The following is a 21,680-nucleotide window of genomic DNA, read 5'->3' on the forward strand; positions in this document are numbered from 1 at the left end:
GCATTGCTTGGCGCCTTCGGGATACCATACCACTAGGTTGGTGAGCGGCTCTGTGCCCAGCAGTGCAACACAGCTGCCATGAAGCGACCATGTTCATGAGCAGCCACCCCGTAAACCCCCTTTCCAGCCGGGCACAGCACCATTCATTGACCTAGGGGTATCTCCAAGCCACGTGAGCGCCTGTTCGCCTCCGCCCAGCTCACGCAGCTTGGCACCTTCTGTTGGCAGCTGGCCCACAACCATAGAGCATACGCCCAGAGCAGCCACTGCCGGAAGATTCTGTTTGGAAGCCTCAGAAGAAGCCATGTGGCGGCAGCCGCAGCGGAGGTGCCCTGGCTCTGTGGAGAGAGCTGGGCCAGGGCACTGTGAGGCTGGCAGGTGCGCGAGCAACAGCGGAACAGCCGCTCACCTAACCCCCCTCTCCAGCCATGCAGAGCACCATTCACTGGCATTTTGAAGGCGCCAAGCTACGGGAGCCGGGCGGCGGCAAACAGGCGCTCACACTGCTTGGCGATACCCCTAGGTCAGTGAATGGCGCTGTGCCCGGCTGGAAAGGGGGTTTGCCGAGTGGCTGCTCGTGAGTGTGGTCGCTTCATGGCTGCTGTGTTGCACTGCTGCGACAGCGCAACACAGCCATTCGCCCACGAGGCTGCGCCCGGCTCTTTGAGAACCTGCTCGGAAGAGAGCAGCCCCAAAACAATAAACCCTCCTCTCATAATAAGGCCCAAGCCATATTTTGTGGGTAAAAAGAAAATAAGACCTTGTTTTATTTTCGGGGAAACACGGTATTAAGACTAGATTCTGCAGGCAGAACATTTTTGGTGGGAGTAATTATTTTCTTATCTTGATTCTTAGTCATTCTATTCCATTATACCATATTTTGATCTTAACCACGTATGGAAGTTGGGGCTTGACCAATTTACTTCCCTTAATGCAATCATTATATTACCTATTGATAGAACCTAAAATTTAATTTGCTCCTTTTATAGCCACAGTGTCTCAAATTCATTTGTAATTACCGGTAACTGCTATGGCAAATCTTTTTCACACATGCTGTTTCCAACTTAGTTGGGCCTCCTCCCATAACAGTACATTGGATTTTTGTCCTTGCTTCAGGGTTCTCATTTTACATTCCTCAGATATCTTCTGATAGTTATTGGTCATGTAAATATCTCATATTTTACTTAGGAACAAATTTGACGTGTGTGTAATGCTGGGAAAATACTATATCCTTAAAAAGTGGATATAATTAAATACTAGTATGAGGTGTAAAAATGCTGTGGTAATTGTGGTTTTTACTCTTTCAGAAGTTTTGAACTCAATGCAGTCTTGAGTTCCCAACTGATATTTTGAATGGAAATCAGTATTTATTTTAAGGTCAGACAGAACACTTTCTGGATGGGCAAATAGCAAAATTCAAATTTCCTTGAATTTAGTTGATTAGTTCCAAATATTCTGTTATTGATTAGACATGTTTTTATGTTATGAAGTAGAGCTATAAGAATATGAAATAAATACTGAATTGTTTATTTTTTGAAGCAATCATGGGTACATATTAATTTAGAAACAACATGCTGTAATTCATCTCCATAGAGCTAGTACAAGTAATCCTTGACTTACAACAGACAGCTTGAAATTACAATGGCATTGAAAAAAGGGACTTATGACTGTTTTTCACACTTGCAATTGTTGCAGCATCCCCATGGTCACATGATCAAAATTCAGATGCTTGGCAACCGTATTTATCATATTTATCATGGTTGCAGTGTCCCGGGATCATGTGATCACCTTTTGCGACCTTCTGATAAGCAAAATCAATAAAGCCAGATTCACTTAACAGCTGTGTTATTAATTTAACAACTGCAGTGATTAACTTAGCAACTGTGGCAAGAAAGGTCATAAAACTGGGTAAAATTCACTTAACAAATGTCTTAGCCACGGAAATGTTGGGTTCAATTGTGGTCATAAGTTGTGGACTACCTATATGTTATGGTGATGAAGATATTGAAGTGGCACAAGGGAGACACAAGTTTTTCTGTCGCAGCATCAAGAAAACAAAGCATATGTTGGATGTTAGCCTAACTGTACACAGTGTGTCCTATTTATTCAAGTTTTCCTTTGAAGCTACAACTTACAACTTCGTTATTGAAGTGACACAAGGGAGACACAAGTTCTTGTTCCACTCTTAGCTGTGAAAACTTACTGAGTGACTTTGGCCTGTCTCAGACCTCAGCCTATTTCACACAGTTGATGTTGTGGTGGAAAATGGAGGAAGGAGAATGTGAACACCATATTGAGCTCCTGAAGAAACTTTGAGATATATATTTAACAGTTTTCTGCAATATTTTTTTTTCCTGATCAAAGAATGACCTGTACAAGTTTTTCTAACAATCATAATTTCTAAAGTTTTTTTTAATAATTCAGGGAGTCCACAAAATAGCAACAGATGGTTGTTTGACACTATCATTGACAATCAGTTCAATAAATTCTTTGTATTTTTTTACTCTTTCTTTTTTTAGTACAGAATGGTGAAAGAAGCTCTCCATGAACGTGCCAACTTGCTTGAAATTGCACCTCATTTATCTGCTCCTCTACCTATAATGCTTCCAGTTTACAAGTACGTTATTCAAAATATATCCTATTTGATTTGCTTGGCAGTTTATTCTTACATTTTAATCTGTGTTACTGTATAGGAATTATAGTGTTGTTTTTTTCCTATGGGTTATTCTTCCGTTTTGTTTTGTTTTGCTTTTGCTAGTGCCAAGCCATTTTTTTTTACTTCACAAGAACAAAATATTGCCATTATTTTGGAGAAGTGTCATGTGAAATCTTTTGAACCGTTGATTCCATTTGTTTTAATTTGGTATGGCAAATGCACAAAGAATCCTGTTGGCATTTTACTGACAGATTGATTACAGTGGCAGAAACCTTTGATGTGACTATACCAGTGATGGCGAACCTTTTTTGGCTCACGTGCCACAAGTGGGGGGAGCGCAGGGGGGTCGTGTGCGGGCGTGCCGCACCCATAATGCAATGTGCGACCCCCTCAGTGTGCATGCGCGCACAGTGCGCGACCCCCCATTTTTACATGCTTTTTTCGCCCTCCCCAGGCTCCAGCGGCTTTATAGGAGCCTGGGGAGGGCGAAAAGAGCCTCCCCCGACCCCCTGGAGGCCCTCCGGAGGCTTCAGGGACCGTCCGGAGGCTTCCCTGAAGCCTTCGGAACGCTTAAAACCACCCTCCGAGCAAACCGGAAGTGACTTCCGGGTTGCTCGGAGGGTGGTTTTAAGCGCTCCGAAGTCATCAGGGACGGTCCCTGAAGCCTCCGGGGGGGCGGGGGAGCCTCTTTTCGCCCTCCCCAGGCTCCTATAAAGCCTCTGGAGCCTGGGAAGGCGAAAAATAGCTTTTAAAAAGGTGAACTCAGCTGGCCAGCTGACAGGGCAGCGCCTCGCGTGCCCTGACAAATGGCTCCGCGTGCCATAGGTTCGCCATCACTGGACTATACCATAACTGTGCTTGAATTAAATCTTGATTAGCCATCTCAGAAACTGAAACTTACGTGTGTATGTGCATCAGCGTTTTATGTGCATTTATTTATTTATAATGATATCTACTTTTTAAACATTGGACCCGTATCTGCATCTCTGTGATATAAAAAGGGAGAAAATGAGATGCAAATGTATGCATGTTGTTAATTTTCCTGACTTCTCAAATGCCCTGAGAAAGAAAAATACATAAGTAGCTTTTTTACTCTGTTTAGACAGACCAATACTTTGCCTTAAATTAGTCAATGAGCTGTGAAAAGAGAGTATCCAATTAATGTTCTTGAATAATAATAATTTATTAAACTTGAATTATGCCTGATTCTCAATTAATCTGGACAATCAAAGAATTTATAATAAAATCAATAAAAATAAAAAATGTAAATAAATGCACAAATATATGCTGTTTAGGACTTGCAGAAGGATGCATCTGAGGGGATGTCACAGGAAGAGAATATTTAAGTGTTTTGTAACTTATCTATTTGAATTTCGATCTTTGGAGTGGTACTGGGGGAGGGACATTACCCTGAGATGATGCCTTACCCAGGGTCTCTAAATTACTTTCTAAAGCGAGTGACGTTTTGAGACTTAGTTTCACACATCCCACCACAATGACTCACAAAGAATACACTGAGCAGGGGAAACATCAAGGATTGGAAAGAGAAGTCATCAAACCTAAATAAACATATTGCGCTCAGATAATGTGATGTTATTATCCAAGAAAAACATGGTGATGCTACAGCATTCCCAGAACATGTCTTCCAAGTATAATTCTGGCACATTGTACTTTCCATATCTCATGGTAAAAGTATACAAGTTTGCTTTGGTCTCCATCAGTTCAGACGCTTTACAAGAAAGGGAATTTTGAAGCATCATCTGAGTCATTTAAATAAGACTTCTTGTTATGTAAGAAGTTTCAGATGCCTGTCTGCTGCTTATTTATGTACTGTTGTTAGAAACTTGTTAACAGAACATTAGAAACATTAGTATGCAAATCATCAGTCATTGCTTTCTTTTGCCCAAGCATGCACAATTTCTGTTGCCTTAAGAGCTGCAGCTGGCTTTATGTTATCCAACACTTTATTCCAAAAATTGGCAAGGCCAGGCCCAATATGGAAGTGGGAATTCAGCAGCTTTAAGGGTTGAAAACTCTTTAAGTACCTGCGAAATTTAAGGCATTTAAAGGAATTCCATACCTGAAGAACGTTAAAAGACTAGCCCTGGGATGTAATAATTGTTTAAATGCACCTTGTCAAAGTAAAATGGAGAGTGACTATTTTTCTCAGTCTGTGACTCAACTGTCCAGTGAAGTTGCTTTAATCAACTGTGTTTTGAAGAGGATGACACACAGAAAATTAGCCTCGTGTTCCTACTAATTCTGAATTCACATAAATAGAATTGGGCTTTGTTTAGTTTTTTGATAAAACACCTGATGGACTTCATAGCTTGTTAAACAAGCTTCCTGAATAATTAGCCAGCTTGAAGTTGAACATATTTTCAAAACTGCTACTCATGTTTACTTTTAAGACCCATTGATGTCAGTAGATCTGTCTCCAAATCAGTTAGTTTGAAATCTCAAATATTGTTTAACGTTTTCATGTTCTAGTACAAAGGCCTATCTGTGTGTGGGGCCAGGGGTGGGGGTGGGGGAGTGAAAACAGTAAAGATGATTATTTTAATATCCTGATCATAGGATAAGACACATGGTCCAGCCAGGTAATTGTACATTTTTAAGCTGCTGTGTAATTCATATGGCACTAAATATCATTTTGGTGGAAAGAAATGATTTATATTTAAAGATTTTTTTCATTGAGCACTGATCATTCTTTGTATGCTAGGATAGTTATCCCCGATCATTAATATATTTAAAAATAAGAACATTAGAAAACAATATGAGCTGCAGTGAATCCTCAGTTTTCCATGTTAAGCCTATGAATCCGTTTGCTCATTTCTCTGACTGGATTCGTGTAAAAGGATAGGATAGGCTAAAATGGATTGGAATAGCTTTTGACTCAGTAGTGTAGGAACCCAAGCATTATCTTAATACGTTACATAAACCAGGACACCAGGTTAAGGCAGTTAATTTAGATATTATGGGAATAAGTCCCTTGTATTTTGTTAAAATGAGATTAGAACATGTGTTATCTGAATGGTCCTTCTTCCCCACTCCCAGTATTTGATACTGAATTGATTGCATGGTAACTGATTTGGAGCCTATTTTATAAATTACAGTCTCAGCCTTTGCAAATAAAATGTATCTATATTTGGGTGTGTTTGTATATCCTCTGCTTTTCTTCCCAGAAACTTAGGATCACTTCAATAAATAACAAAATGAATTTTAAAAACACCTACCAAACGGAATAAAATAGTAATTGGAATAATGATATCTCTCTTCTTCTTGGGTGGCCTCTTAGTTGAAACAATGGCTTGCAGAATTCCCTTGTGATCCTCCGAACAGCTTTCCCACGCATATCCAGATCTATTCTCATTTTTCTAAATTCTGTTTTAATTTTCAGATTTGTTTTAAAAGAATGTCCATTGCAAAAAAAATGGATTTGCTTTACATGCTTACGTATTTATTTGTCATCTTTTTTTCTTTTTAGGTGGTGGCAACTGCCTTATTACTGGGTAGGAATTAAGATGTATGACCTTGTAGCAGGAACCCAATGTCTGAAAAGCAGCTATGTGCTTAGCAAATCCAGAGCTTTGGAACTCTTTCCTATGTTACGAAAGGACAAACTTGTGGGCGCCATAGTCTACTATGATGGTATGTCTTCTCCTTTTGTGCCAGTGTAAAAAGCATAAACTTTGAACCTAGTGGTGAATCTGAGCCCATTCTACCACTGTAGCTATATTGCAGAGGTACTATGTGGCCCTTGGGTTCATACATTTCTCCCTTTGTATATCTTTGCACACACACACCCTGCAAGAGTTTTTAAGTACCAACAGCTTTTTTCACCTGCTGCACTGTTTTGCTAATCAGTTAGAAAAAGTTGCCCTAACTATCATTAAGCCTTGGTAGTATAGTGGTTAGAATGCAGTATTGCAGGCTAACTCTGCCCATAGCCAGGTGTTTGATCCTGACTGGCTCAAGGTTGACTCAGCCTTCCATCCTTCTGAGGTGGGTAAAATGAGGACCTAGATTGTTGGGGGCAATAGGCTGACTCTGTAAACTGCTTACAAGGATATACCGTATTTTTCGGAGTGTAAGACGCACCGGAGTATAAGACGCACCAAGGTTTTGAAGAAGCAATTTTTTTAAAAAAGTAGGTAGGTAGTTAGAGGGATAGAGAGGGAGAGAAAGAGAGAGAAATACAGTAGGTAGGTAGGGGGAGAGAGAGAGAGTAGTTAGGTAGAGAGAGAGAGAGAGAGAGAGAGAGAAAGAGAAATACAGTAGACAGGGAGGGAGGGAGGGAGAAAGAGTAGGTAGGTACCTAGGTAGAGAGAGGGGGGGAGAAATACAGTAGATAGGGAGAGAGAAGAGAGTAGGTAGATAAGTAGGTAGATAGAGGGAGGGAGAGGGAGGGAGAAATACAGTAGGTAGAGGGAGAGGGTAGGTAGGTAGATGTTTCCAGGTGTATTTATCCATTTGCTGGAGAAGGAAATCGCTGATAATCTGCAGCACCTAAGACTTTGTTTCTGCTGGCACAGAACTTGATCAATGTAATTCTCATCAATCAGTTAAAGAGCTTTCCAAAAGAAAAAAAGTTTTTGCACTCTGTAAACCTTCCCAAAATGGCCCCTTTTTCGCGAAAACGGGTCTTTTTTTTAAAAAGGTATGAATAGCCTTGGGAAAGCTTGCAGAGTGCTCCTGAGGAGGGTGCCCCCCCAAAACGAGCAAAAGATAGCCCATTTTTCACAAAAATGGGCCTGTTTTTGGTCTAAAAAATTGCATGCATAACCTTATGGAGGCTTATAGAGTGCTGCTGGGGGGGGGGGGCAAATACGGCCCAGTTTTTGCTCATTTCCGCCCTTCCCAGCCCCCAGGAGCTTTCTGAAAGCCTCCATAAGGGTATGTACAGCCATTTTGGTGAAGGGGCAGGGCTTCGGGAGGCAAAAAAAAAGTGTATTCGATGTATAAGACGCACCCAGATTTTCAGCCTCTTTTTTGAGGAAAAAGGGTGTGTCTTATACTCCGAAAAATACGGTAAGTACTAGATTAGTCTTGTCCCCTTTTGCTTTCGGTGCCTATTTGCACCTATTTGTGTGAACATTCCTGAGAACATGCTAGAACTAGTTCTGGGAAGAGGTTCATGTCTTAGAGCCAGGTAGATTTGTTCTTTCCTCATGTATATTGTCTTCTAAATCGACTTATCTGCGGCTGGTGGATGAATGAGGCATTATCATACATGGGAGCGTGCCAAATAACTTACTTTGTAAAATCTGTGTTTAGTTCCATTATTCACTGAGGTTTCTAGATATCTCTTTTAGTCTGCCAGTAGAATGCTCCACCTACTGGTGGTTTTTGATGCTAAAAAAACCCCATTTCATTCTTCCCTTGGATTTTCCCAAATGAACGTTGATGTTTCATTTGCTTCTGTGTGCACGTTGCTATTTCATCAAAAGGTGTTGCTGCATACAGAATTATCTTTTATTTTTTTATATCAGATAATTCTCCAATTTCTACCTTTGAAAAACTTTTTTCAGGCAAGGATAGATACATGTGGATAAATACATGAGTTGGAATATGAAATATACTAGTAGAGTTACTCCATTTACTTTTTTTGTGAAGGGGAGAAGGAGAAAATTAAATTTATAGTTTGTGCAAATTTAGGTTGGGGATGATGGGGAAGCACCGCAGACCAAAAGGACTAAAAAGGACCAATAACCATTTTAAAGCAGGACAACGACTATGGAAATGCTTGATGTACTTTGAAAAATTGATCAGTGTAGTGAATCCACAAACCTATGATTATAGCATGATTAATATTTGTATTTATCAGAAAAAGCTAGCTCAAAACCTTTATAACCATAATACAATAATATTGATGAGATCTGAATATTTTGTTGAATATGTACTTGCTATGTATCATAGTTTTCTAGGACCACAGTTTTGTGAGTGATTGTAAGTTTATTTCTTTGCCCAATAAGTTCTGAGACGGAGTGGTTGAAGTAGTTTTTGTGCTAAACTAGATTATATCTTCCAAAACATCCCTTCTACAGTTTGAGGCATAAAATAAAATCTTAAATGCACAAAAAATGGAGGTGAGCCTGCATATATTTTCATAAAGCAACGGAGAAGTCAGCCTACCGAACCGTACTTTCTCTGAAAATTACTAGAAGCCAAGAGACTCGGTTCTGAGATAGTGGAATGCAACTAGTTACACAGCAGGATGCCCATTTAGTGACATTTTTATTGCTCCCTGCCTAAAGGCCAGCTTTAACTGTGATTTTATTTTTGTCCTTATGTTAGAGGTATTCAGTTTTCTATAAGATGATTTATAGGTTTACTTTTTCTGTTAAGATAAAGATATCCTAACATGCAGTTTTTTAAAAATGTTTTTTTCTACCTACCCTCCAGCCATAGCCAATAAACCTGATTTGTACTTTTAGAATGTCTTTCATGAACGAATAGACATGCAAGTAGGAAACCTGAGCTTCGGTATCCAGCCAGATTCCTTTTGCTACTCTCTTGTACTTCTCTGCCATTCGATTTGAAGAAGCGTTAGAATGGTGTGTGCTAATTATGGGATCCACATGAATCGGTGTTGCAGCGAAAAAGCTATGTACAAGGATTTTATTGAGGACAAAAGAAAATGGAATTTAAATTTGTCCTTTTTTATTTCTTTATTTCACTTAAAATTGTATACCTACACAATTAAAACAATCTTTAAACTTAAAAGAAAGGCCTTTAAAAATTGGAAAAGAGACAGATCCAAACAAACAAAAAATAAAAATGAATGCAGAAAAGAAAAAAAAAACCTTATATTTTGTACTTATCAATAGTTATGAGTAGGCTACTGTAGACTGTTCTTCTACATGCTAATTTACTTGAATCGCGTGATCCTAAATATAATTTCTAAACTGGGAATTTAACTTCCGGTGGATTGCAGTGGTATTCAGTGAGCATTAGAACATATTACATCATAAAATAGTCCATAGCACCTTTGCCATCATCCAATCCTGAAGCCATATCTAAAGCTTGCCTTCAGTTGTCTTTTCACATAGATACTGTCTGTTGTGCTTTACCCACTTTCTGCTAGTGAAACAGTCAGGTGAGCCCCTAGAGCAGGGGTGGGCAATTAATTTTCCCAAGAGACTACATGAGAAACTGGGACTGTTATGGAGGGCAGATGTGTAGGAATGCACATATGCCCATACGTAATTTGAAAAAAGAAAAGCAGTCACCTTCAAAATAAAAGCAGTCCATTTGGGCCAGACAGAGGCAGCCAAACGGCCAGATGTGGCTTGGGAGTCATAAAAACCCAGGTCTACCCTGGAAAGTGGGAAGAGCTGTACATTTTTTAAAAAAATAATGCTAAATCTGCATCCAAAAAAAATATTTCAGGGAGGACTAGCCACCTAGTAAATCATATTGCCTCTCCCAGTTCTATCCCAAGGAAAAGGACTAGTAGATGCTCTCCTAATGCTCTCCTAATAACTGGTGAATTTGTACGAGTGAAGGAAAGCTGAGAGGAGATATTCAAAACCTTATCTTTAACATGTTCTGGATAATTGACAATGTTCCTCTAGCAGGATAAGAATTGCTGGTGGAGCCGTCACATTTTAGCCAGTGTTCTTTCTGCTGGCTCAAGGACTAGTACACAGAATTTTAATTTACAGGGGAAGAAGTACCATTAATGTGTTTTTCACTTTGTGCTCTTCCTTGCATCTTGTTTCTCAAGGAAAATGTATGAACTCTGACATCTGAAATATTCTGGTATTGTTCTTTTTGGCTTTTCCGAAGGATCCTCAAGTTTATTATAATGAGCAACCAAAAGCCTATTTGGAGATTCATTTTTAATCAAATAGTTAAAGGCTCAGTACTGATAAATTTAACTGATTTGCAAGCAGAGAAGTTTTCTGAGCCTGCGTAAAGTGAGAGGTATAGTCAAGACATGCTTTCTTTGTAAAGTAATATAGCCACCAATATTGGGGAAAGAAACGTAACTCACTCCAAAGGTCCCGAGTTCAGTCCTTGGCATTTCCAGCAGAAAGAATCTTAGCCAGTAGTCCCATTTTTTTTAATTACATTCCCATTTTCAAAAAGCTCTGTGCTACGTCCAGTAACAGGGTAAATAGAAGTGATCCTGGATTCATGAAGTGGAAAATATATATTAGTCTAGCACAGCTGAATATGGCAGGCAATTGAACAAAACCGAATCAGGCAGGCAGTTTATTGTTGCAAAAATGCTTCTTGCCCCATTTCACTTCCTTTCCCAGTCACTCCTGGAGGCCAACTATTAGTATAATTCTTGTAGGATATTCTTTTTGATGCCATATTCTTAATTTCTGCTTAATGGCACATACCATTCATCGCATAAGTCACATCCAGTGCAAGCCTTCTATCAGTTCTGACAAACTGAAAATGCTCAGGCTTAAAATATAGGACCACTTGCTATGTAGATCCACTAACAAAAATGTGCCCCTATTTTTTTTTTTTTTTAGAAAAGTAACATAAAAAGTTCTCCAGAAAGCAAAAGACAAAACAGAACTTCACATTTCAATAAACTCATCTTTAGATAACCTTCCATCTCTAAGTTACCCATTGATTGGGTCCTGGGAAACCTTGTTTTTCAATTAGATTTAAACTCATTCCAACATGGCCTTTGGAAGAAAAAGAGTCTTGTTCACTATGGACAATTGATAAATCCAATTGGGATTTGGAAGAGATGGAAAGTTACAGTAGTTTTCTTGGATGTTTAAGTGGTAATGAACTGCATCTTTAGACCAGAATTAGGAATTATGTGGTTCAAAACAGCTCCATTCTTTTTTGGAGGAAAAGATGTGGGATTCTCAGAGTCATTAAATAACAATACAAGGTAACCTTTCCAAGTATCTTTTAATGGTTGTGGAAATCATTGAGGAAAAAAACTTCCAGTGATTTTGACTAAAAGGTACTCAGTAAAGGGATGAGACACAGTTCTTCCTTCCGCAGGAAAGCTGTGTAGTTTTAGAATGGTTTAAAGGCAAATAAGTAAAGCCTTGTGGGTTGACAAGACAACCATCTTTTATGTAAGTTTGCACATATAATATAAATCTTACCGACAGAAGATGGTTTTGGCTCAGTGCTACATAGTTTCTGAACTCTGTGCATGAAGATGGTGCTTTCAATTCGTATATAATTACTCCTGTATGCTCTTTTGATCTCTTTGAAGAAGCTAGACCTGGTCCCTTGGCAGCACCCAGCTGGTCGCAAACAGTACAATGATGTACAACTGTATACACAACATATAGATAGATCCATCCATAGTTTCAATTGGAAAAATGTGACCACCCTAGAGCAGGCCAAGTTCAAAAACATCTGTAGACAAAGCAAAAGGGACTGCCATCCAGTCCAAAAAGGAATAAAAAACCCAAGGACCTCTCCACTAGCAATCAATACCCAAATCATCATAGATTTACTCCAAGGTTAACATCAGACCAACAATCAAGTAAAAAAATCCCCAATCAAGAAACTGCCGAAGAGCCAACCCAATCAAAGAATTTCTAAGACCACCCTCACCAACACTTGACAGGGCAAGCACCAGAATATAAACTGAGAGCAAACCACACTCCTTACTAGCACTGATGATGTTACCTAGTTTGGTAATGAAATGTCTGCAAGAAAACAAGCAAGCCCAGAGAGCACCAAGGACTCCCCCTCCCCCTTCATTTCAACCCTAAGCTACAAATATTCTCCTTTATTGGTACTATATCTGTACCTTTGCATTGGTACAACCAAAATTCATAAATGTACGTATTCTATTTCTCTCCCCCTACCCTCTGCTTTAAAATAAGGGTAAAAAGGTTCTTGTAAAACTAGGCCTAGAATTTCATTCCTTCATTTCTTCTAATTTCATAGCAATTTGTCCAAGCAGTGATATATCAGAGCGTTCCTTTTCTGCCACATATTGTTGCTTCAAGCTTTCTTAATTCCGCTTTAAGTTTATACAGGCAACAAAAGGGGACATTATAAATGTTGGCTATACCAGCCAGTGCAAATCACAAACTTTACCAGGGGCTATTCGTGCTCTGTCGCAGCATCAGGAAAACAAAGCATATGTTGGATGTTAGCCTAGCTGTACACAATGTGTCCTATTTATTCAAGGTTTCCTTTGAAGCTACAACTTACAACTTTGTTTCTTAAGGGTACATGTCAGCTTCATTTAGCCTTTGTTAGCATTTGGATACTCTTGAATAGCAAAAAAAAAAAAAAAGACAACATTTTGGGGGGAGAAATGCGGCTGCTATCTGAGCAATGATCTGTCATTTTCTCTTATGTATCTGAAGAAAAATTAAAAAGGGGCACAATGTAAAAGCTAGACTATGATTTCTTGTAACCAACCTTTCCTTTATTAAAACTGGGGAAGCCATTTTTTTAAAGGTACCCTATAGGACCCCGTATAATTTTTCCTTAGTGATTCCTTTTTAAAAAAACCAGAGGTCCCCAATCCCTGGGTCATGGACCACTACTGGGCCGTGAGTTATTCAAAACCGGGCCACCCGAAGCAGGACACGAGTGGGCATGCACATATCCTCCTTGTGTGGGCATCAAGCGAGTGCATGCATATGTGCTCCATTTGTGTGAACGGCAGGCAAATGGAGCTGTGTGCACACCTGCGCTTGCCCGCTGCTTACGCTGAATCATCCACATGTCCCCTCCCCCCTCCCCACTGGTCTACAAAGCAAGAAAGGTTGGGGAACTCTGTTTTAAAGTAAGCATTATCAAAGAGCATTTGGAGATTTAAATGTATACAGAAGACTTTCTTTCCAGTCTGATCTTTTTTGAGGGAGAGAAGGGGGAGTGGAACACTGCCTTAAATTCGGGCTCATTTTTCTTGATGTTAAATGTGGTAAACTTTTTACATGTAGTAAATGTAGTGAAGTTTTAAAGGTTTTCCTTGAAGTGTAGGTACGTTTAAGGATTAATAGATCTTTTTTTTCCCATTATGTCTTAAATAAAATCTCCTTCAATTCAAGTCTGAATTCTGGTTCCCAGAAATGTCCAGATAGGGATTGATATTGTTTTGCAAGATAATTAAAGTGGTTTAGCCTACTATTTTCTGTTTCTTTCTACTTTCCATTTTAATTTGTAGCCCTAGAGTTTCTGGTGGTTTTCTGTTCAATTATTAACCCTGATGCCTTTTCTTGTGATCAGCCATGATTGGTTGAATGCACACATTTGTTTGTTTATTTTTCAAATGTACACCAAAGGACTTCATAACCCTTGTAGGATCACATCAAAGAGATTGCTATGTAAACATAAGTATTATCTGATTTGAAATTTCTTAGCTTAGGTCCTATCAAACAGGCATTCATAAATTGTACGGCAGAGAAGTTACCTCGAAGAAGTCCTGCCTCCTGCATTTGTTAATTAAGTAAGGATTTTAAAAATCCAATAGAGATAACACAGGTTTAGGGATACTTGTAAGTACTTTGAATTGACAGTATTTAGAATTGGAGAAAGCCAATTAAGGTGTCTGGAAATATAAAGTGACTTTGTTTCAAAAAGGACGTTTTTTTTCCTATTGTAAACTTTATGAGATTTTAATGTATGTAGAGGAAGGGTGAAGCATAAAGAAATCAATGAGAAAAATGTAGAACGTTCATTAAGCTGTCAACAGTTGGATAGGAACCCAATTTCTCTTAAGACTCCTATGGCTCCTTTTTCAGTGTGTGCTGAATTATGAGAAATTATAGGTTTATAATTCGTTTTTGACTAATTTATAATTTTGAGACACTTGAGGTGTTTGATTGAGGTCCAGCCCAGTTTTAAATTTAGGCAGTTGTAAAACTTCATACACTTATTTAAAACGTTTTTCTCATTTTGAAATAAAAACAATGTCACAAGCTGCTATTGTAAAGGTTTCTCACAGGTGAAACCCAGCATGTACATCACAATAGAATTATGACAACCTCTTATATCAGTAGAAATCCATGGGGGGCCAGGAGCAAAGCGAGGAAACTATTAAGGGTAGTTAAAGGCAGGTCCTGAAACTCGAAATTATTTCTGAATCATTCCTATAAACCGAAAAATCTCCACACAAAACTTGCACTCACTTGCAGTTAAAAAAGATTATAGGAAGCTGATTTGGTGCTGCAATCCAGAGCAATGGCATCTTGTTAATTAAAGGAATTTTAATCCTGCAATCTCATGTGAATAGAAGGAGATGTCCTGATGAATCATCGATAAAAGAGAATATTTGTCGCTCAGGGTTGAACGGTGGGGTCCTTGGTGCTCTCTAAGCTTGGTGCTTTTCTTGCAGACATTTCCTTACCAAACTGATGATGTTACCTAGCTTGGTAATGAAATGTTTCCAAGAAAACCACCTAGCTCATAGAGCAGCAAGGACCCCACCATTCTGATGAATTGCAAGTGATTTTATTTATTGAGCAGACACAAGGCAATAAAATAGGTAAGCTGTTCAAGAATTGTATTTGTAAATATTGTTTCTTTTGTTTTGCTTTGCTTTGCTTTGCGGCTTCTGAGAACCACAGTGCACATGGCTGTGATTTCATTGGAGTCGATAGAGGCAAAGTTTTCAGACTCTTGGGATTATCTTTCAATCTGTGTTGTTTAAAAATTTTGAAAAATTTCTCCCAATCATTCAACGCATTGCTGGCAAATTTGGGCAGTGTTATAAAAAGGGGCCTGGGTACTGCACATGGGTTTTGTAGTAAGGATGCTATAAAGAAAGGATGCCCAACCTTGGCAACTTTAAGCATGGCTGACTGGGGAATCTTCGGAGTTGAAGTCCACAAGTCTTAAAAGTTGCCTCTAGAAGTTGTGAATGTTCCAACACTGGAGGTTTTCAAGAAGATATTGGATAACCATTTGTCTGAAGTGGTGTAGGGTTTCCTGCCTAAGCAGGGGGTTGGACTAGAAGACCTTCAAGGTCTCTTCCAACTCTGTTATTCTATTCTAGTTGGACATCCCTGCTGTAAGACTTCTTGTTTATCCAGCTCTACAATGTTTTCTTAAGGTTATCAAATAAATTTCTGCAGCTGTAGTGGTACTCCTTAAAAGTTTGGTGTGTGCTTACTGGCTAACTCTTACTCTCCCACCTTCTCCCTGCCACGCCAATTGCAGGGCACTGCTCCACACATAAACGTACCAATATATGCCTAGTTTGCTTGTAACAAAAGGTTGGCTGTGCATTTGATAGCACTTTGGTTTCTGGAGGCACCGTCCCCAAACACTTGCAGATGATAGCTGCATCTCCTGGCGTACCTGTAACAATTTAATTGTATAAGTCAGCCCAGTCAAGCATTCCCAGCACATGACTGGGAGACATGAAATTCATTGTCATTATTGTCCCTGTCATTTTGGATCATTATATCCTACTGCAGAATTTTCCTCACTTCAGTGCTTTTTTTTAACCTCCAGGAACCAGGGATTATGGCTGAATTGGAAAGGGGGGGGGGCAGGACTGCGATCTACATTTACCTCAGGGGAGCCACAGATTAAATTGGCTTTGCTCGCTGACTGGCTAGATTCATCCATTTGCGTGTTCCGAGTTTAAGGCAGCAAATTTATGAGGATCTGGATGAAATGTCCAGACTTTGCTTTATTTTGTTGATGCGTTTTGGCTTGGGAATCAAATGCTGATTCTTACAGAGGGAAATCTAAAATGAAAGTGTGTTTCAGGTCCCATGCTGTCTTTAAAGATACAGGATTATTCTCAACATTATTTGAGCATTATCCTACAAACTCCATTGGTATTCCCCGGTGTGCCATGGGGTGGTCAGAGAAAAGATGGCATTGAAGCAAATAATTTATATGTGTGAGGTTTGTGTGAACTTAATAGTAGGCCGTTAGTTAATAATATGGATCTCATGCCATGAAGTACTGACAATGGTGCCATACATACTGTTTTAAAAGAGGGAGAGAAGCTTATTGCAAAAAAGTAAAGCTTCCACTTCTTCTTTTTTAATAAAAGTTTTTTTTTATTTTTTATTTTCAAAACAAACACAACACATCCTTCTTTACATACTGTAGACAGTGTATCAGTTGGTTACAAAAAGGCTTACTTGCATCTCTTCCACAGTCAACAAACATAATTCATATTAACTCAAGTATTTTAACTCACATATTTATACATGTTACCATCATCATACCTCCATTTTTATTTGACTATAATTGTTTAAACGTCCTTCATCATAAAATATACCAAGATTTAATACATAACCACATACTGGCATTTCATTTATTATTTCTCAAATCCTCCAATAACACTGAGTCCTTATGTCCTATTCTAGCTAAACATACATAATATTTAATAACAAAGTTTTCTAATCCTTCTTTCCAAATCACTGTTTACAATTTACATCCAATTTCCTTATGTTGTACCCATACCTGTATATACGTCATTATCATTATTCCTCCTTTATTTAACTATATCCTGCATCATAACAGTTTCCCCCTAATAATCAAGACTTAACTGTATCTAACTTAGTTCTTTTTTTATTAAGCTTTATATATAATCAAAAAGATTTCTAATCTTCCTTTCATGGGTACCATTCAATATTCATATCCAATTATTACTTATCATAACACTACACATTGTATACATTATTATCATTATCAATTATTTATTTAACTACATCTATTGTCACTAAATTTCACTAAGTTTAACTAGTTTTAAATTATACTCTTCCATCTATCAACCTGTATCTTTCCAGTAGCAAAACAGTCTCATATCTTCTGCCATTTGTGGTGTCAGTCCTCTAATCATCTCCTTAATCAACTTTGTATGGACTCCTCTTAGCAACTCTTTGCTTATAAAATCTCTCATGTATTTTCGATGCCCTTCTTCTGTTTCCTTAATCAGCTTTTCATTGATTGTCAGTAGTGTTATCAATGATATTGCTAATAACATTTCTCTTTAAATCCATAAATTCTTTTATTTTTCCTTCTTCTGTATCTTGCCATCTGGGGTAAATTTCCCCTCCATTTAATTCCTCTTTCAGTATTCCACTCTTCCCATTTTCAGAGACAAACCAATCACCATAAATATCAACAATTTTAATTTCTTTATATTCATTTTCCTCTTCGATTTTTAGGATTTTAACCGCCACTTTTTTCATTTGATAAACATCTTCAACTTCTTCATCATGTTTTGCTGTTAGATGCACTGTCTTCCAACTTCTTCTCTATCCTCTCACGTGAATTGGATAATTTCTGTATTTCTGAGAATATCTTTTGCAGACTTAAAACTTCTTTCTGCTGTTGAAATTGTGCCATTATCTCCAGCTAACAAACACTGCTGCTCTAGTTTAGAAGGTTTTAACACAATTAAGCATAGATTCACAATAACATTTCATTTTCACCTTTCTCTGATTAAAGATATACTTCAGAGGGACATCTGTATGCTTTTCTTCGTATCATTCTCTATAAACAAGCAGTAAGACCTTGAAGTGCCAAGCCAGGATAATCAGTGAAAAAAATAAAAGTGTTTCATTTCCAATACACAAACCTCCAGCCTCTGAGTAGCAGTGTTATTGTTACAATGTTGCCATTTTCTTTGTTTCTTTTGGTATCTTTTTTGTATTTCAAGTTAAAAATAAAGTCTAATTCTTGAATGAGTTAGAAAAACACCCACAGTAATGAAAGAGGAGAATTTTAGTCCATAGGTTACAAAGAATAGTAACAGAAAAAAAATAGAAGAAGAAAACTTAATCCATTCGTGTTAAAAGACTTGCATAAATTCCATCCGTGAAAATAGCATTTAAAAAGTAAGATAACCCAATGTCCAAAACCATTCCAAATTTAATTCGGCCGCTTATTTCTTCTGTTCTCCAATTTAAATTAATTTTAAGTTTTTTATAGGCAGTCTCTTTTAAAATGGTAAAAATTCCTCAACAGCTGGAAACACTTTCTCTTTCTGTATCCTTCCATTTTGGAGCTGCCCCGACTTCATCAGCCTGATGTCTGGATTTTTTGTCACCAGTTTGAAGAACTTATCTTTAATCGATCAGGGACTTTGCGATGTCCCTGAGATCAGCAAGACATATTCTTCCTGTTCACTGTCTCTGCGGGACGGTTTAGGTCCGTTTGGACCACCCAGCGGCAAAAGTATCGACTGCGATCTCAGAGCATTGAGATCGCACGTCGTCTTGTCGTGACATCGGCTCCTCCCCTTCTCAAAGTGAAGCTTCCACTTCTGTGATGTTAAGAAAGTAGCTGAACATCCCTCCCCCTCAAAAAAAAATGTAAAGTAAAATGTAAATATGATGTTAATTCCTCTACTATGTTTAATGAAAGAATGGATTACATTGTATTTTAAAGGAAACAGTATAGAATTGGGATTGAGCCTCCCACCTCTTTCACTTGGTTGTTGTAAAATTGTTTTGTTTGAAGTCTATTTATTCTATTTTATGGAATAAAATAACTGGGGTTGCAAAGGTTGTAAAAGCTGCCTTTGTAACATCTGTCCATTGAAAGGGGCCACTTACTCAGTGCATTTTCCAGATACTTCTGTGTTTGTTGGTTTAAATTTGGACTTATATTTTGAAGGCTATTCCAGCTAATATAAAATCAAGTAAAGTTATTTTAATAAGGATTTGGAGTACCAAAAGACAGCGTAAACACTGTATTCAGAACTTGTTTCCCAATTGTATTTCACATTTTTCTAGGATAGATTTAAAGGTAGTCCTTGCTTAACAATCGTTCATCTAGCAACCGTTTGAAGTTAGACGGCACTGAAAAAAGTGACTTACAACCAGTCCTGTTACTTATGACTGTAACAGCATCCCTGCAGTCACATGATCTCAATCTGGGTGCTTGGCAACCGGCTCGTACTTATGACAGTTGTGGCCTTCTGCAGCCATGTGATTGCCATTTGTGATCTTCCCAGCGGCCTTCTGAGAATCAAAGTCAGTGGGGAAGCCATCGGGAGGCTTCAAGTTGTAGTCATGTCATGTCTTAGTTAACAACTGGGAGTGATTCACTTAATGAATGGCAAAGAGGTGGTAAAATCAGGTGCACAACGCCTCTATGATGGCACCACTTAATGAGGAATTTTCGGGCCCTGTTTTAGTCCGAAGTCAAGGAGTACTTATAATCTTTGGAAATCCAATTAGGAGCCTGTTAGAAAGAGCTTCTTCAATGTTCAGGATCTTGGCCAAAGACTTTATAAAGAATAACCAACCTATAAAACATTAGGTTCCTGTTGAAACTTTGACCCAGGAGGATTGTCTTTGGTGTACTTTTATAAAAAGCACCTTCCTCCCATAAACTTAGGATCTCCCTCGCAGCTTACTTCAGGATCATTTTCTTTCTTCTTTATACACAGGAGGCATTATTTGAATATGTCTGTTCATTGGCAGTTATACAGAATACAGAGTTGGAAGGGACCTCAGAAGTCTTCTAGTCCAAACTCCTTGCATAATCAAACATTAATGTTTGAGTTTTGTGTTTACTGGATGAAAAGATGAGTAGTGTTTTCTTATACTTGCCCTCAACGTGGGGGAAATTGCCTTATAATTACCGAGAAGAATACAAGTCTTTACAGGTATTTATTTAGTGACCATGATTGGGACTGGCAACTCAGTCTGTAAGCAAAGCAGTCACTAAGGGAACCCGTGACTGTCCTTAGGATCTTACTGCAGCTTTCCTTTGCTGTGCAAATCTGCAAAGGTTCTAAATGTGAGGATTGGCTGGGAAGTTACTTTTTCATCATTGCGAACAGTCATTGAAAGAGGCAGTCACTAAATGAGGGTTATCTGTATGGAAAACAAGCAGTGGTGGAGGTGCAAGTAACTGGAGACATTAAGTGAATGTCTTTTAAAAGTAGCTGGAACATCATCTCTCAGGGAAAGGACTGCTTGCGTGGTGATAGTCACGTATACATGCAAGCTTTCAAGTCAATGTTGTGACAGACCCTGACGTTTTCTTAGCAAGATTTCAGAAGTGGTTCGGCTGAAGGACACCCAGCTTCCTGCCATAGATGGGGCTAAAACTCATTGTTTCCTGGTTTCTAGTCTGATAAAAAGGTAAAGGTAAAGGTTCCCCTTGCACACATGTGCTAGTTGTTCCCGACTCTAGGGGGCGATGCTCATCTACGTTTCAAAGCCAAAGAGCCAGGGCTGTCCGAAGACGTCTCCGTGGTCATGTGGCTGGCATGACTAAACGGCGAAGGCGCACAGAGTGCTGTTACCTTCCCACCAAAGGTGGTTTCTATTTTTCATTTTTACATGCTTCCGAACTGCTATGTTGGCAGAAGCTGGAACAAGTAATGGGAACTCACTCCGTTACACAGCGCTAGGGATTTGAACCGCCGAACTGTCTTAGCCACTGAGCCACCGCGTTCCTCCATCTATCTGTCTTATCTAGTCTGATACCCATTATATCATACGGTCTCTTCTGGTTAATTTAACATCGTTTGAAGCCTCTGAACACAATTTCTGTAGTTTTTCTTCTTGCTCAGTATAACTAACTCTTCTTTTAACCATCCTGCTTTTTTAAAAAAAAATATTTATTTATTTGGAAGGGAGAGAATTGCTGCTCCTTTTGAAAGGAAGGAGGACTGTATGTATACAATTGTGTGTTTTCCTACATAAGAGTGGCTTGGGCGTGAGACAGAGAATGGTAGTTCATATATATATATATGCACACAGAGTTACAAGCATGCCACGCTAGCATATTATTGGTAGGAATGGGGAAATCTACCAGTCTGGTTTCAGTCGAAGTTGGTAATCCTAGTTCGACAAGCTAGAAAGAGCACAGCAAGTTTATTTGGTCTGTGTGTGTGTGTTTGTGTGTGTGTTCAAAACTGTAGTCAGAATTTCCTGATGAGTAAATAGGGTATATTGCTAATACCATCAGACAGCAAGCATAAATTAATGGCAGACAAATGTCAATAACAATCTTCGTACATGTGCTTTTCGTTCTCGTTGCCCTGTAGTACCCCGCGGTGTTTAAGTATGAGAAGCTGGTGGCCATACATAATATTTGCTGTGGGAAATGACAATGCAGCATTATGGTGCTCGTGACAGAT

The 21,680-nt window shown here is 38.7% G+C and overlaps 1 protein-coding gene across 2 annotated transcripts in view; it reads left to right on the forward strand.

The window, feature by feature from the left end:
• Nucleotides 1-21,680, forward strand: part of GPD2 (glycerol-3-phosphate dehydrogenase 2) — a 106,676-nt gene that overhangs the window by 44,574 nt on the left and 40,422 nt on the right. For both annotated transcript variants that reach the window (XM_081943323.1, XM_081943324.1), the window contains exons 5-6: nucleotides 2,520-2,617; nucleotides 6,144-6,307. In XM_081943323.1, coding sequence (XP_081799449.1) covers nucleotides 2,520-2,617; nucleotides 6,144-6,307 — 262 coding nt within the window. The remainder of the gene's footprint in view (nucleotides 1-2,519; nucleotides 2,618-6,143; nucleotides 6,308-21,680) is intronic.

This window comes from Natrix helvetica (assembly GCF_964273705.1).
Source record: "Natrix helvetica genome assembly, chromosome: 1".
Taxonomy (NCBI): Eukaryota; Metazoa; Chordata; class Lepidosauria; order Squamata; family Natricidae; genus Natrix; species Natrix helvetica.